The sequence below is a fragment of the Pelophylax lessonae genome (genome assembly GCF_965119305.1).
Source record: "Pelophylax lessonae genome assembly, chromosome: 3".
Lineage (NCBI taxonomy): Eukaryota > Metazoa > Chordata > Amphibia > Anura > Ranidae > Pelophylax > Pelophylax lessonae.
In genome coordinates, this window is record NC_138770.1 from 381,266,146 (window position 1) to 381,278,930 (window position 12,785).

At 43.8% G+C, this 12,785-nt stretch overlaps 1 protein-coding gene across 1 annotated transcript in view; it reads right to left on the minus strand.

Moving 5' to 3' along the window:
- Positions 1–8,781: 8,781 nt before the first annotated feature.
- USP45 (ubiquitin specific peptidase 45) overlaps positions 8,782–12,785 on the minus strand; it is a 333,185-nt gene continuing 329,181 nt past the window's right edge. The window contains exons 17-18 of the mRNA XM_082250245.1: positions 12,363–12,483; positions 8,782–8,982 (exon numbers count right to left, since the gene is read on the minus strand). Coding sequence (XP_082106371.1) covers positions 8,855–8,982; positions 12,363–12,483 — 249 coding nt within the window. The 3' untranslated portion in view covers positions 8,782–8,854. The remainder of the gene's footprint in view (positions 8,983–12,362; positions 12,484–12,785) is intronic.

Sequence of the window (12,785 nt, forward strand, 5' to 3'; positions counted from 1 at the left end):
CACCAGTTAGGGATACGGAGACCTGAGTTATTTGAGTATAATTGGCTAGGTGGGTGTAGGGGAAATGGAGCTTGTGGCATACCAAGAGATGGGCTGTAAATCAGATCAAGGATGCAAGAATTGTGTTTAATCACTAAACAGAAGTTTTATATATTGCTCGTTTAGCTTTCTAAAATCCTGTATAATGTTATTCAAATCTTGTGTTACAGAAGTGACAAATGAGGTTACTGGTTGTTGACCATGTTTTCCCAATATGCCAATGAATTAGAGAAGAACAAGGGGGACAAGTATGGAATAGGAAAAAGTAAAGAAGGGTTTTGAAGTGAAATAGGCAGGGCTGCAGATTTGAAGTACAACCAGTCCTGTTGTGCAGGGTCCAGGCCCCATCACGTAAACAGGGGGTCCTGGGCCAGCTTTATTGTTAATTTCTGCCTAAATTAATAAATGGATTTTACTAGACCATACCCTTACTCCAACTTTCTTACCAGGGCTTCATTTACATTTCCCTGGGCCCCAGGAGGTGGGAGCAGAGGAGAGACTTTGTTTTCGATTTTCGGGGCATAGGTGGATAAAGTCAGTGGCGGTGTTCCACTGCACCCTGGGGGGTGGGTGGAGCATAGGCAGCTTGGGGGGGGGGGGGGCAATAGGAAGGCTGTACAGAGCCCCATGAATTCTAACAGCGGCCCCGAAAATAGAGCCAATAAGTAGTGATGGCTGGATTAAAAATTGATTTTTGTAAAATCTTACCGTAAAATCCTTTTCTCTTAAGCTCATTGACAGACGTAGTCCTCCTTGATTAATATCAACTCGGGTTATACTGCCCTCTACAGGAGTAGGACTAGACAGGAAAGAAAACGTTCTGGCCACACCTTAGGGGCAGTCCCAGAGGGTATATCCTCTCTCTCTCTGCTACAGCAAATCAGTTATGTCACAAAGCAGTGTTTAGAGAATTTAACCCAACCCAACTCAAAAACAGAGGGGCGGGTACTACGTCTGTCAATGAGCTTAAGAGAAAAGGATTTTACGGTAAGATTTTACAAAAATCCATTTTTCTCTGTCGCTCATTGACAGACGTAGTCCTCCTTGATTAATATCAACTCGGGACGTCCCAAAGCAGTACCACAAATGAGGGGTGGGAAAATGGAAATCAACATCCAATCTAGAAGGCCCAACCGGTGCCAACTAGAAGTTTTAAAGGCTCATCAATCAAAGGATGAGACTCAACTGAAATTCCAACGGAAAAAAACCCTCAAGGTAGACCACCGGTCTCCTCAAATTGCGGCCTGCAAAACCTTGCGGCCAAATGAGGCATCCGCCGATGCCATCACATCAACTTTATAAAATTTTGTAAAGGTATGCACCGACGACCAGGTAGCCGCCTTGCACACCTGGACCACTGACGCCTGATGGCGGTAGGCCCAGGAAGTACTGAGCGCTCGAGTGGAGTGCGCCTTAACAGGGAACGGAGGATTCCGACCCCTAATCGAATAAGCCTGTACCACCGTCTGTCTGATCCATTTGGAGATAGTCGCGGCAGATGCAGGCAACCCCTTTCTGGGGCCATCCGTGATCACAAAAAGTGAATCCGTCTTACGGAACGATTCCGTAGCCTTCAGGTATACCCTGATTGCCCGAACCACATCCAAGGAATGCAACGCATATTCCCGAGGATGATTGGGCTGAGGACACAAGGAAGGTAGCACAATATCTTCATTCAGATGAAAGTCTGAAACCACCTTAGGAAGAAAGGATGGCTTCGGATGAAGAACTACCTTATCCCTATGAACCACAAGATATGGGGAATGGCATGATAATGCAGCCAGTTCTGACCCCCTGCGTGCAGAAGTGATAGCCACCAAGAAGGCCACCTTCTGGGATAATGTAAGCAAGGGAATCTCCCTGATATTTTCAAAGGGAGGTTTCTGCAGAAGCGACAAAACCAAATTAAGATCCCAGGGCGGTAAGGGCGTGCGCACTGGCGGAGCTAAGTGCCGCACCCCCTGGATGAAATTCCGCACCAAGGAATGAGTAGCCAAAGGCTTCTGAAAGAAGATTGCTAATGCTGAAACCTGACCCTTGATAGTGCTCAAGGATAGTTTCTGCTCAACCCCCTTTTGCAGAAAAGCCAAGATTCGGGTCACCGAATAGGTACGTGGGGGAAATCCCAAAGATTCACACCACGCGATATAAGTCTTCCATGTGCGATAATAGACTTTGCTGGAAGTCGCTTTCCTTGCTTTAATTAGAGTAGGAATAACTATAGCTGACAACCCTCTGTCCTTCAGTACCTGGGTCTCAATGGCCAGGCCATTAAAACCAGCGACTGTAAAGCACAATGGAAGATCGGTCCTTGAGACCGCAGATCCTCCCTGAGAGGACGTCTCCAAGGAGCGTCCGCGACTAGCCTGTCCAAGTCGGCGTGACCGGCTTGACGAGGCTAGCCTAGAATTTCCAGGATAACTGGAGTTCCCTCCATCTCTATCCTGTGGAGAAATCTCAGCAGCGATCTGAGAGGAGGGAAGACATATAGTAGCTGACACTGCCTTTACAGGCCGTTCAGCGCGTCTGCTGCGTCCGCTAGAGGATCGCGGGCGTGCGTTACCAACCTCCGCACCTTCCTGTTGAGCCGATATGCCAACAGATCCACCTCCGGGATGCTCTGATGAAGACACAGATGGTGAAATCCTTGGTGATCGACCTAAGTCATCACCATGATATTGTCTGACTGGATCTGAACCGGGCTGCCCTAGAGCTGCTTGGTCCAGGCAATCCGACAAAGTCTGATCGCTCTCTGTTCCCACACATTTATCAGAAACTTGATTCCTATCAGGAGTGATGATTTCTCCTGGTTGAGCATTAGAGACCGAAGTCACCAGACTAGAGGCTCCTTGGTCTGCTTGCTCAACCGGATCCGATTCCTGGAGGGAACTGAGAATGATCTTTGGAAAAGGTAGCACCTAAATGTTGGAAGGGAAGAATCGCACCGGTAGCAGTGATCGACACTCGATCCTGTATCCTGATCGTATGGTCTCCTGAACCCCTTAGTCCGGGATTCAGGAAAGCCCTGGATCTGAACACCGGTGAAGACGTCCCCCCACCCCTAAGCCGGGTGGGGGCGCACCTTCAGGCTGTATTAGCCTTATCTTCAGGTTTGGCTGAGTCGGCCTTTTGTTTGGCCGACCAGCGCCTCTTGAACCCTCCTAGAGGGGCTTTGCCTTTCCCGCTCGCCCCAGCGGAGCGAACGAACCCTTTATGAGCGGCAAAGAAAGGTCCACGCTTGTTACGAGGTCCTTTAGCTTTAGCAGCCTGCGCAAAAAAGTGCTCTTGCCCCGAGTGACATCCTTAATGATCTCATCTAGGGTGGCCCCAAATAGGCGATTCCCCTGAAAGGGGAGATTCGCCAAAGCTTTTTTGGAACCTAGATCCGCCGACCAGCATTTTAACCACAGCACACGTCTGAGGACTACCGCTGACATCGATGCATGCCCTAACAAGGGAGTGGCATCCAGGGCTGCGTCACAGACGAACTGTAGTCCTTGTATAATTTGTTCCATCAAATCAGATGCTGCCTGGGGGATACTTCTCCCCTTTAGGTCATGGCGTAACAATTTTGCCCATTCCGTTAATGTTTGTGAAACTAAACCAATGACAATCACTGGTCTAAAGGCTGACCCTATCAGGGAAAAAATAGTGCGGGACTCTGCTTCCATTTTCCGATCCACCGGATCCTTAAAGGACGGAGCGTCCTCCAACGGGATAACAGTGGCTTTATTCAGTCTGGAAATAAGTGGATCCACCACTGGTGGTACTGTCCATTTCTTAATGAGGGATTCCTCAAACGGATAGCGTCTAGCAATGCGTTTGGAAATAGTAAGGGTTCATTTTGGATGATCCCATTCCTCTTTAATTTTATTACCAAAACATTTGGGTAAGGGAAAAGCCTTCACCGTCTTGGTAGGTTTACTAGTACCAAAGGGAATTTCCATCTCGGTTACCTCTGCCGGTAAAACCTCTTAAAAAAAGTCTTAAGGTTTCCCGGACCGACACAACTAGTGCGTCCACCAATGCTTCTTCTTGTGCTATGGCGGAGGTAGAACCGTCCCCCTCCCTCACTATCTGAGGGAAATTTACCTGAGAGAACCGCCCCTGCAGAGGGACCTGCAGCTGCAATGACCATCTCAGAATCTGAATCTGAAGTATCAGATGAAATAGGGGTAGGCGGGGGTCGCTTTCTTGACCCCTGTCCCTGACAGGCCATCTCCACCCGGGATACCAAAGACTCCAAAGCTGCTGTAAATGCATCAATATTCTGTGAACTGGAGGGTCCTGCGGCCACCTCGAGGGGATCAGGTGGGGGTACATGTGTGGCAGGGTCCATGATTATTCCAGACACTTGCCAGAAAAAAATAATTTGCAAAAAAAAAATAAAACTTTTTTTTTTTCTTTAGACCCCCAGCGCCACAGCGCCCCTCAGTGTTACCTGCTTTTGGACCCCTACAGAGAGAGAGAGAGAGACCCCAAGGCTCACCACTTGATGCTCAGAAGTTTCAATACAACCTGTTCCAGCACTGTCTAGTTACAGACAGGAAGTCTTTGGCTTGCTTTCCCGGGTAAAAGGAGGCGGCTCCGCCCCTTTAAACGCCTTCCGGCGCCTCCCCATAGCTCCTCGAGGTGTTTGGTCACCTCAAACATGCTGGAGACACGAGGCTACGCCAATATGGCGGCCTCGTGCGATCTGCAGGAAAATGGCGGCGGCCTGTGTAGGATAGCGGCGGCTAGCAGCGGCCTGCGGGATGTATGCATTCAGCCTGGCGGCCTGCGGGAGTGCCTCGGCCTGCGGGAGGCTGTGCGGCCTGTGTAAGTGACCGGCTACTGGAGGAATGGCGATCTGGACTGCAGTAACTCAGGCATAGGCATCGGCCTGTGTACACACTCTGACAGGTAGGATACCTTTTACCTCAATAGTAATGCCTCTTAGTACTGCCACTGACTTCAGTCACCCTTACAGTCATACAATGACTTTAGATAGTCCGCTCCCAAACCAAGCCTCCTGGTTTCTATTCACAACAATCACACTCAAATTGGGGGATCTGTGACCTGTTATAGGATAGAGGGGAGACCCAGTACTGAGTGTCCTACCATCCCAGAGAGGGGCCCGCGTCCACCACAAACCCGACAGGGGGAGAGGGGGAACATACTACTCACCATACCGGAACCAGGCGGGCGCCAACTCCTGACAGAACCCCTCTCCACCGGGGTGGGGGGGCTGTCGACCAATACGGACGCCGTGACTCCGTTGGTCATTGGCGTCCAGGCGAGACGTTTAACTCGCAGGATCAGTCCCCGTCCAGTGGGACTATGTCGCGGCCGACCCAGCGCGGAGCTATGGCCTGCACGCGCTCGTAGGCTGAACTGGGGAGACCACTGGATCTCAACATCCAGCCCGTCGCCCAGTTCCAGCGTGCTTGCTTGAAGATCTCACAGGAACACTGGAGAAAAAAAGCTGTCTAAAAAAGTCTTTCTAAAAAAAAGATCCTGCCAGGACCGAAGATCCTAGCAAGGCATCTAGGTCCTTACTCCTAACTAGACAGAAAAAAACTGATTTGCTGTAGCAGAGAGAGAGAGGATATACCCTCGGGGACTGCCCCTAAGGTGTGGCCAGAACATTTTCTTTCCTGTCTAGTCCTACTCCTGTAGAGGGCAGTATAACCCGAGTTGATATTAATCAAGGAGGACTACGTCTGTCAATGAGCGACAGAGAAATAAGGTTTAAAGCAAGGCTCCCTTATTGGATACGTACCCGTTAGTTGGTCTTCTCTCCTTTGTGTCATGTCTGTGTGTAAAAATATTCAGTAAGGTGTCTGACATTTTTGTATTGTAAATTAAGCTAATGTATGGAAACGAAAGGAAGCAAAGAGCATAGTTTCATTGCTTGTGTTGGGTACTTTGGCACAACCTCATGCAAAATTAAAATAGAATTCCTTTTAGTTAAAAAAAAATATCATGTGGTTCCAAAAGACCACACAAGACCTGTACACTTCAAGACCTGTACACTTCAAAAGCAAACAGCACTGGTATACATAAGCAATATATCACAACTCCGTAGCGATGCTGGCTGCTTGAGTTAATTGTTGTCCTTTCTTTTAAGCTAATAGAACACGATCATACATATATGGTATCAATATATTGTTGAAATGTATAGAGTACAAAAAAACAAAACAAAAAAAAAATATTTACAGGAGTACACTGCAGAATACAGTAGCAAACAATGTTGCAAACCAATAATGAACTAAGGCTGACTAAGAGGTCTGAAAGCATAAACAAAAATAATGACATTAACCAGCCTGTGCAATACAGAATAAAGTGGACTAAACCTCAAAAAGTGAGTATCTGCTTTCTTATAGAGAACATCTAGAAATGTAATTGTGCCTAAACAAAATCCTGATAAATATACTGTCTTAAATTCCTCCTGAAAAAAATAAAATAAAATGACAGTACAATTCCTGTGTGTAGAGCTTTATACTGTAGCTATATATCTGCAATATGAAATCATCTAAAGCTGGCCAAACACTATACCATCAGACTGTACAATCTTTGTACAATCTCCTTAAGTTTTACCAAAATGTAAATACATACCCAAACAATTTATTCAAATTGGATCCAATCAGACAGTACCCTTGCACTACATAGTTAATAGAATATCTAAAGAAGAGTATAGAATCCGATTGTATAATGTACAGCTGATTTAAGGCAATGTTCCCCTAAATGCTAATCTTAGGTGATTAGGTTTGCTGTTCTCCTTGCTGGATAGGAAGCTGTACTTAAAAACCTGCAGCCTCTACATTCTACTGCTTCTGCTTCATCCATTATTTTGATTTTTGCTTCTTCCATCTCTTCAATATTACTCCACCAGTTTTAAATGATTTAATATTTTTGTACCATATAGACCACGCCACTACATTTAAAGATTAAATGTATTAGGAGGAATTTATCAAAATCTGGAGCAGCTTTGCATGGTAACCAATCAATTTCATCTTCAGCCTCTTCAGTTTAAATTTGACAAAGCTAGAAGCTGATTTGCTCCAGTTTTGATTCCCCCCCATTGTACTCATAAATAGTGTTCCACGATTGAAAAATGCAGAACCTGTAAAAATTAACTGAATTACTGGCCAAAATAAATGTATGATGTAATAATATTGTATATGATAGAAAAGAGTAAGCCTAAAAAGATAAACCCCTAGCCCACTACCCACAAACCTTACTAAATAATATTGGAACTATTCACACTGTTGTTTACATTACCTAAAGGGGACATAGACACAAAAGTTTTTTTTTTTTTAAACAAAATTTCCTTTAATATTCACAACTGTATTTGCTAGGGACAAGTGTAATAGGGTTTAGACTGGGTGCCTCACGAGTAATGTTGTCCCATGTATATTTTTAGGAAGAACATTTGGCCTTTCTGGAAAGGTCTTCAGGAGCTCTCCCGTAAACATTTCAGGCTGGGAGATATTGGCATATCCTCTAACAAAATAGTAGCTCACTGAGACTCAGCAAGAACAGCAATACACATCTAGCTATCTAAACCTTGACTCTTCTCCATATAAGAGTAATGCCCCGTACACACGTTCAGATAATCGGACGACTTATCGTTCGCATTTTGTTGCATGATACTAACATCGAATTCAACAATGCGTACAAACGGTATGATTTTTGTCATACGATTCGGGAAAAGCTTCCTGGCTGCTTAGCTATGTATCAGATGGTGCAAAACAAAAACAATGGAAGCCAGGCTTTTTCCATGCTATTTTAGTGTTTCTGAGCATGCGCGGTCTTTGTCGATCGATTTTTAGAGAACGCATAGTGTACTGATGAAATGATTGTCGTTCGCGAGGCTGTCGTACGACAGAAGTTTTCCTGTTTGTCCCTTCGGATTTTGTTGGATGAACTGTCGTGATCGGCTGTCGAAAGCTGTGTACTAACGATCAGATTATCGTGCGATCAGGTCGAAAGCGAGTTTTGTCGTACAATTATCGGAACGTGTGTACGGGGCATAAGGGACAGGGCAGGTTTATAGGCAGAAGTTCAAACAGACTGTGATAACGAGCACTCCATCCATTGGAGGTACTTATTATCATACCCCAGGAACTTAGAGGTTATCCAATTTTCACAAGTAATATACACATGAAAATCATTGCTTGCTAGTATAGTATCTGTTATGCCCCACTTTTACTGCCATCAGCCACATATATACTGTACCTCATCAGCATTCTGCTGTACTTGCATTTCCATGGTAACATACAATAACTGGCATTAGGATTTGGTTTTACCTTTACTTTGGACTTTTTGTATAGAATTTTATTTGAAGCAAGGGTGCACTGGCAAAGCAGGGGGAGCTGGTTGGGAGGAGAGTAACACAAGGGGTAGTGACTTAACAGGAAATGGGGTGTTATGAACAAGAGAAAAGTAGCCAGAAGGGGGGTGATATGAGTGGGAGTGAGCTGGCCAAGAGAGGAGTGCAAGGGAGCTGGGAATTGAGTGGTCAAACTTAAAAATAGGAATGCAGTAGCTCAAGCAGCATTTCTACCCACATTCCTCCAGATTATCCTTTATAACAATAGGATACATTGGCCGATGAGAATTAGATTAGGTCTAAATTGACTTAAAATGCATTTACAGTCTGTTATGATACCCTGTCTAGAAAAAAATGATGAACTGAAAACAAATTACTTTTGTCATATCACAAACATATTTAGAGCAGCATTGTTTCCTAGATTTCCCTTTCTTTAGCAAATCCTGGCGTAGACCTGTAACTGAAAAACGTGCCTTAGAGCAAAGTTCAAAAGAACTTTCACTATGGTCTTTCATAAAATAAAAGATAAGCTTGAGCAGCTAGCACCCTGGATTCATCTACCATCTGTATGTGTGTATCACTAATATACACCCATTGGCTGCAAGAAGATGTTGCTCCATCCTTCAGTACTGTAAAGAAAACAAAAAAGTGAGCATTAAAATATCAATGGTCATACAAATGTTACTAGTACATATACAGTAGAACACTACATATACTATAGCAACTGGCCTATATTAGCAAAGTGTCCTTTGTGTAACCTTAAAGGAGACAATCAACATGTGCCCTGTGCTGACAGCTCTGCCTTTATGCCTAGTGTATATTTATTTCGTAGCACTTATTTCTACAAATCTTGTCCTTCCATTTGCTCCATGGTATATATATATATATATATATATATATATATATATATATATATATACACAATTAAACAGTAAGTTCCTGCAGCATTTCATATTGGTTTGTTTTATAGTTCTGGATGGCATTGGCAATGGCCCACTTCAGCTCTTGTTTGAAGGTACACAGTAGGTACAAGTGTACTGACATCACATCTGCAAGGGCCAGTTTTACCATTTTATTTAATCTAGGACAAATTTAAACCTTTTACCACACTCAAAAAATATTTAATGCAAACGTTACCTGCCCCTGATGGTATACTATAGTATAGAGTCATTTAAACGACTGCTGATTTCTCTAGGTTCATGTTTATGGTTAAAGATGAGCCTTTTTTAACAATCGTAAAGCTCTTCTTTTATATCCAGCCAAATTGGAAAAGACACCCTGAGGTTTGCCATGTATACCAACATATTGTCAGCCTACAAGGAAACCTTTTTGAGTCAAATAACACTTTATCCAAAAGCTTGGCTTCTATATAAATGGGAGATATGTGCTTGTATAATTAACAACAAAGAAGATCCTTAATTTAATTTAAGTTTTAATCTAGAGGGTCTATTTATGACAACCATCTCAATCGAGCGATGTGCACGAGAGCAGTAGCTCTCCCGGGTCTCTTCCTTCTCATTGGCTGAGACAGCAGCAAGAGTCATTGGTATGAGGAGACAGCTGGGGCGGTGCTGAGTTATGCTCCATGTGAGAATGGACACACAGAGCAGTGGCTCTAGAGCGACCCCATAGAAAGACGATTACTATAGGGGCACTCAGCAGGAGGGAAGGGCCAGGAGCATCAGCGGGGGACCCAAGAAGGGGAGGATCGGGGCTGTTCTTTGCAAAACCACTGGTAACAACATATAAGTTATTAAATGTTATTTAACCACTTGCCGACCAGCCACCATACTCATACTGCGGCAGGAAGGACATACCTGTCGTTTCGCGGGACAGCCAGTGGGGGTGTGCGTGCGCCGATTGTCCACAGTGGGAGCCAATCAGTGGGTCCGCTAGCCACGATGTCTGCCGGGCACCCATGATCGCTCCCCGTGGAGACAGAATGGCAGTCTGCCGATGTAAACACGGCAGACCGCTGTTCTGTCAGTAATCAACACAGGGATCCTGTGTTCCTCCTATTTATGAACACAGGTCCCTGTGTTCATCCAGCAAGCCCATCCCCTTCACAGTTAGAAAGCACCCCCTAGGGACACACTTAACCCTTTGATCGCCCCTGGTGTTAATTCCTTCCCCGCCAGTGTCATTAGTACAGTAACAGTGCATATTTTTAGCACTGATTACTGTAGTAATGTCACTGGTCCCCCCAAAAGTGTCAAAAATGTCAGTTAGGTGCCTGATCTGTCCGCCGCAATGTCGCAGCCCCGCTAAAAACTGCTGATTGCCGCAATTAGTAGTAAAAAAATAAATAAATGAATAAAAACAACATAAGTCTTTCCCCTAGTTTGTAGACGCAATAAAATTTTTCCCAAACCAATCAATATACACTCATTGGGATTTTTTTCTCCAAAATTATGTAGCAGAATGCATATTGGCCTAAAATGATGAAAAAATCAAGCAGAATTGTCGCTTTTTTTTTATTTATAGCACAAAAAATAAAAATCACAGAGGTAAACAAATATCACCAAAAGAAAGCAATATTTGTGGGGGAAAAAAAAAGACATCAATTTTATTTGGGTACAGCGCCGCACAACAGGGCAATTGTCTGTCAAATTAACGCAGTGCCGTATCGCAAAAAACATGGCCTGGTTAATAAGGGGGTAAAACCTTGCGGTCCAGTAGTGGTTAAAAAAAAATAAAAATATGCCTTTAATATAACTTTAAACACTTCCAAAGTTTGCCCTAGCAGAACACAAATCTTCATAAAAGCAAAGGAAAATCAAGAGGTTTTCAGAAAGTGATGTATTCCATGGACCAAGCCAATCCTAAGGGGATAGTTGTTGGAGATCATTCAGCTCTTGCCAGATATATCAACAATTCACTATTATGTGTTTATAATATTACATTACACAATATCAGTCTACATTTGTTTTTTTAACTGTTACCTACTACATGGAGAACCAAACCAATCAGAATACAGTAAACCCCCGCTCCATCGCGGTTCAGTTTTTGCGGTCCCGGTATATTGCGTTTTTTTTTTGTAATGTTATTTTACTATATAAATCATTAAAAAGGAAATATTTTTGTGTTTTCCATAGCTCTTGCTATGTCTCTCAGTATATTTTATGGGTTTAAATTTGTTTCTATTGTTTTAAAAGTGTGTTTAAAGACCTTAAAATGCTTTTACACGTACAGTGACAGTAAAAAAAACATGCCTACAATGCATTTTAATAGGGTTTTTCTATTTCGCGGATTTTCACTTTTCGCGGCTGGGTCCGGAACGTAATGGAGGGGGGTTTACTGTACTATATTTTTCTTTGGGTGCTTACTATGAAAGTTTACATTTAAACTGTTCCTAATTAGGCTTGCCATAGATTAAGAACATAATTAGAAAAAAAATATCTAGGTGTGCCAGGTGTGCCTGAGTACACCCTAATCACTACGTGCAGTGCCGATTCCCCCCACTGCCTGGGTTTCTCCCGTGTCCCCCCCCCCCACAGTACAGTTCCCTCCTCCTTCCCTCCTCTCTTCTCCTCCCAGCTGCTGCGGGGTATGTTTTAGGATGGAGAGTGGGGGGAAGAGGCTAGTAATTCTATAATTTACCAGCACTTTCCTTTTCTAAATAAACACACTCACTGTGTTCATTCATAACTGGATCATAGTAAACTGGGTTTACTATGCTTGAATTTTTGGACAGGCAGACGCTCACCACAGAGTACTTCCCATTCATTCCCTGTCCAGTGCAGCTGAGGCTGCAGCGAAAGGCATGTGTGTTTGAGCTTTAGGGTGCACTCCTAATGCAATAGGCTGCGCAAAACTATGATCTAGTATAGGGTGAGCCCTAAATGTGACTGGAAACAATAAATGTATTCGGAACAGAGACAGGTATCATGTTTGTAGAAAGGGAAGTTACAAACAAAGCAAATAGCTGCATTCTTGAAGATTAGGATAAACTGTTGCACATATACTATACAGTAAATGTGAAAGCTTATTTATAATAATGATGTTTTACCTGGTCCTTTAGAAGGCATTCGGATTTTGACATAAGCTACATAGTGTCCTCCTCTCATAGATCCACTATGCTCCACTATTCCATAGAGACTGTACAGAACACCTTTTTCTTCTATCACATTCTTCACATGTTCAAACAGAAAGAAAACCCATCATTAGTTCATTCTACATTAACTACTACAGTCATCCAGTGTATGTATTAGGCAAAACAACTAGATTCCCTTAAAAACTTAAAGCGGAGTTCCGGGCACAGATGTCATTTTTTAATGAACATACCCCCGGGACAGTCAGGGCTAGCACATTCCACAATGGCTAGCCTCTGATCTGTCCCGGTTCGCACTTACCTTTTAGAAGAAATACTTACTTATAAAATTTCTTCCACAGCGTTTCCATCTCTCTTGTGGGCAGCTGAAGCCGGCGCGGT